At 32.4% G+C, this 4,822-nt stretch overlaps 1 protein-coding gene across 3 annotated transcripts in view; it reads right to left on the bottom strand.

Annotated features, from left to right (window-relative positions):
• Nucleotides 1–2,915, bottom strand: part of LOC109234325 (inositol-pentakisphosphate 2-kinase-like) — a 7,403-nt gene extending 4,488 nt beyond the window's left edge. For 2 of the 3 annotated variants that reach the window (XR_002069178.1, XM_019400261.1), the window contains exons 1-6: nt 2,704–2,913; nt 2,462–2,571; nt 1,463–1,666; nt 911–1,058; nt 384–424; nt 133–243 (exon numbers count right to left, since the gene is read on the bottom strand). Coding sequence is in view for 2 of the 3 variants with exons in the window: in XM_019400261.1 (XP_019255806.1) it covers nt 133–243; nt 384–424; nt 911–1,058; nt 1,463–1,666; nt 2,462–2,563 (606 nt within the window). In the remaining variant the exon portion in view is untranslated. Of the gene's footprint in view, nt 1–132; nt 244–383; nt 425–910; nt 1,059–1,462; nt 1,667–2,461; nt 2,572–2,703 lie in introns of all 3 variants that reach the window. The other variant, XM_019400262.1, reaches the window with a different exon arrangement.

The raw sequence follows: 4,822 nt of genomic DNA, 5'->3' as shown, positions 1-4,822 counted from the left end.
GGGGGGGGGGGGGGGCAGAAACCCGCAAAATTTTTTAAAAATTCCGCCAGTGCAATGAGATGGAATGGAATTAAGAAATACACCAGAGACAGCTTTATCTCAAGAATAAATTGCAGATAGAACAATTATTACCTTTCCTTGGTTCAATTTTAGAGCCTGATGCATTTGAAAACGAGTTACACTCTTTTTAATAGCATTATCTTCTGCGATAAATTCTGAGTGTGGAAGGAATCCACACTTAGGCTGGCTTCAACAAAAGGAAAATGGAGATAGCCGTGAGAAAAACATACTATGGAAATGTATAGAAAACAGTTTCTTTTTAAAAGAAGAAGAAAACGCAGCATAAAGAGGAAGACTAACTAAAGCTTTTAGGATACAAGTACCTTAATTTCTACAGAAATGCTGCATGCCTCTTTACACATACCTGACAGTAGGAGAACGTGAGTACCATAAGAAATCAATGTAACTACAATAAATGTCCATATCTAAGCCTGCTTGGTTAACATGTAGATGATGATAAAGCTAGCTGTCCACTGCGAATTTTTGCTGTTCTTTTTCAAGAAACAAACAGAAATTGCAGTTATTTTGTTAGCAGTAGCATGAAATTGATTTAACCACAAAGTATTTACAAGATCAGGACACAAAAATTAAAACTATTTTTGCACTCAAACAACTGAAAGTAATATAGGAAGGATTATGACCTCAGAAAACATAGGTATGTACTGAGTTTTATGTTTTATTGGTCTACTAAATGGGACGTCAATTACTATTGTTCTCTTTTTATTTGATAGGTCCATGCTAACAGCTTTCTGTAATATAATGTTCAGTTCTTTACTACAGGGTGTGAAACATGTGCATGTTAACATTTTAGTGATGAATCAAGGGATAAAGAGGATTTGAAAATTATTACCGAGTGGGAACACTGAATGATCGGAAATGAGCATAACAGAATCACATAGGGGATTGACCTTTGCAGCATCAACACGCCAAGCAGGACGCTGTGAGAGGACATTGCTTTCAACGGTTTCCAGAAATTCTTGGGTCACCTGAATGCTAATCTGTCAAACAAAACGGAAGAAACAAGATGTAGATATTTAACCATGCTCCTATATAGGCAACTGAATATATCGAATCAGCTAGAAAAGGAAAACAAAATTTACAACCTTGCAAAACATAATCTTCAAACTCATAGATCATCATAATTTGAACGTCTTAATTTATTCAATCCAAACAATAAATAAAGAATGCCCATACAAAAGAGCAACTGCATAGATAGATGCTCTAGGATCTTAAAGGATCAAAAACTCATTGAAAAGGTGCCGAATGCCTTATTATTAACTGCAGAAAAGAAGTATCTGGAAAAGGGAAAAAGTAATTTTTCTTCTATTCATATATAAGAAAAGATGATATACAGAAAACCAGATCAGATACAACATAACAAGAATCTAGCAGCATAACACACCCCTGCATCAACGTGTCCAGGACCCAAAAGCGGGCACATCACATGCTGCACAAAATAGTGCTGAGCTATTTCCCTTGTAGGAGCTGATACAATCTCATTAACTTCTTTCCACAAGACGCATTCCTGATTGGTTAGACCTAAATAACCATTCCCATTTTCAGACCCATTCCTTGGTACCTTCTGTATCCGCAATACTTTTCCAACCTAAAAAAAAGGAATAGGAAATGCACTTAAGCAATCAAACCCTTTTCAGACTTTAAAAAAAAATGATACTCCAGAATACTTCCACTAATCAGTTTTACATTTTATTTGGTTCAATTCTTCAGTGCAAAAAAAAGTAAAATCATTCCTGGATCAAAGAATCTTCCTTTTTTCAAGAATATCAACAAGCATTCTCAAACCATTTGCTAAGCAAGAAAGGAGACCAAGTTACTCTTCCGTAGTTTATTTGCACAGGAATCACTCCTTCAACAGATAATAATATTTGTGGGGTAGAGGGCAGTGACAGAGCCAAGAATTTTAATAAGGGAATCCAAATTTTTTAACTTGTGACCTAAAGCAATTTTTGAACTACCTTTGTGACTACAATGAAAACGGAACGATGAGTTAAGAGTACATATCTTGAGTAAGGTGAAACAGGTCCAAACAAAGCAAAATGAATAATGAGTATTCATACAGCCAATCCCAAATAACTTGGAGTGAAAGCATAGTAGTTATTGTAATTGTTTTCTGATGAGTTGGTAAAGTACATGAACTTATTGAACTCATTCATGCAACAGTGCCAACTATTACCATAAAATGGTTAAGTGAAAATCAAAGAATATCATGGTGGGTCTTCCTAAATAACTACTCCTATTTGAAAAAAAAAATGGAACTAATATTAATCTATCCTAGAATCTTATCTTTTTAATAAATATGCTGCCAAAAAGCATCACCTTTTTGCTGCTAAAAAGAATTCCTACACAGTGAACAGAATGAAAAGAAGAACTTGAGACATACAAAATCAGAACGGGTTCCATTATAAGCAAGAACCAGGTTGACAGCCCCTTCTCCTCTGTAAGTCCATTCTCCTGCATCCTTCGCCTCCAACACCACAGCCATCTGCTAACCTAATATAAATACACATATATATATATATATATTTCTAAGAAGAATAAATCATACTCTAATAGGTAATTCGAGCCGAGAAGAGTGTTGTTACAATAGAGAATTTTATGAATAGGCATAAGAAAGAAATGTACCTGAGAATTGGAAATGTGGAGATTGGGGATTTACTTATTTAGAAGGGGTGAAAACTGAATAATGGAAAATCCTAGCAACTCGGCGGATTACCGGATCGGAGACGCCGAGGATTACTCTGTGAGAGAGAGTGGCTTATTGAATAGTTCCTGATCATGATAATGATGATGATGTTGTTTGGTTGGGACTGTGGGATTGTGGGGACACCTGTTGTGGCTGATATTAGTATTAAACTGCGCTGACGTCATGTGCGTGAAGCTTTTGATTTATGTCTTCTCACACTTCCACTTGCCCCCAAAAGAACTCCAAGGCTCGACCGTGTGACCGTTTCTTTCCATTTATTTATGATGATGACTAGCTGAAAAATATTTTTAAATGTTAGAAACTGATTTAATAAATATTAGTTATGTGTTTGGCTACAAGTGCTAAAATTGATAATAAGTTGTTGCAGTATTTGATAAAAATAGGGCTTATAAGCTCTTTTTCTCTTAAAATGACTTAAATAACCTTAGAACTATTTACACTTATAAGGGTGTAATTTTTTCAAAATTTTAGATTACAGATCGATTCAAATACAAAATATTCTATTTGTCATCTTATTTTAAATACAATTGTGCTTAGATAAGATAATTTATAATAAATATAATTTATTTTATGATAATCATATAGTCATAAGTTATAACAATTAATACACTGACAAAAGTTTCTCCGTAAAAAGTAAACCTAAATAGGATATGATATTTGAAGAGAAACAAGCATTGTATTCGTCATCACAACACTTAGAAAGTAATACACCAAAATTTGTATATGTCCTCATTTATTACATGCGGTTCAAAAATTATTATACAATCATATAGATATAAATATGCAAAGGAATAAAGAATTTGTTTATCTTAAATAGTCAATGAGAATTGCAGACTTGAGGGGGAGGGGGAGGGGGAGGGGGAGGGGGGCTTAGGTTGAAAAAATACTTGAGGCAGTGAGTATCGATGTAGGAGTTCTGTTCAAGGAATATTTTAAAGATAAAATAGTAAAAATCTTGGTCAAACTTAAAGTACTTATAAGCTAAAAATTCATAAGCTTGGGGTGCCCAGCTTATGCCTTTTGTCTTATTTTTAACTTATAAGCACTTGACTTATAAATACTTTTACTTTATCAAACGCGTAGATAAGCTGAAAAGTGCTTATAAGCTAGTTTGACCAGCTTAGGCAAACACCCTCTATATATTTTGATCTTGTACAAGTTCTTACATTTGGCATACAATATACTCTTTCCGGTCCACAATAAGTGAATAATTTTCTTTTTTATTTTGGTCCAAAATAAGTGTCCATTTATATAATCAAGAAAAAATTCACTTTATTTTTTTAAAATTACCCTTATGTACGTATCCCTAAAAAGTCATTTACTCCTCATATTTGAGAAAAGTAAGTACTACTATAACTATGGTGCAACATTTAATAAAGGGTAGTTTAGTCACACTAATTACGTCTAGAATTTAGTATTTCCTTAATGAGTGTGCTCAAAGCAAGTTGGTCACTTATTGTTGGCCGGAGGGAGTAAGAAATATGATTTAACACCTTCTCGCACTTGCATTTAATAGAGTAGATGAATATGATATGTGTCTTGTACATAAATTATCATTTAATTAATGGTCAAATTATAAGTATTCTCTCTGTCCCAATTTATATGATGAAGTTCGAATTTCGAAAATTAAATAATTTTTTTATCGCAATTTTTATCGCTATTTAGATAGTTTGAATTATTAATTATTATGATTTATAATAATTTTTATGTAATTTTTAAATATATAAATTTAATTTCAAAAACTGAAAGATTTTATGTATACACAATCAATATTATGAAGTTTGACTTTCGACATTAGAGTTCCGCCATATAAATTGCGACAAAGAAAGTGTACCTTTGTTATTATATTTTTTTGATTTGATAGAAATATATTTATATCTATATCTATATATATATATCTATGTATTTATTTATCTATCTATCTATATCTATCTATATCTATATTGAAAGTGGGAAGCCCACAATTAAAAAATATATTACCAAATTACCCCTCTTATTAATCTAAATTCTTTACTTATTTAAATAAATAAATAAAAA

This window comes from Nicotiana attenuata, chromosome 11 (assembly GCF_001879085.1).
Source record: "Nicotiana attenuata strain UT chromosome 11, NIATTr2, whole genome shotgun sequence".
In the NCBI taxonomy this organism is placed as follows: domain Eukaryota; kingdom Viridiplantae; phylum Streptophyta; class Magnoliopsida; order Solanales; family Solanaceae; genus Nicotiana; species Nicotiana attenuata.
The sequence above is the reverse complement of the archived record's forward strand: the minus strand, read 5'-3'. Positions and strand labels throughout refer to the sequence as shown.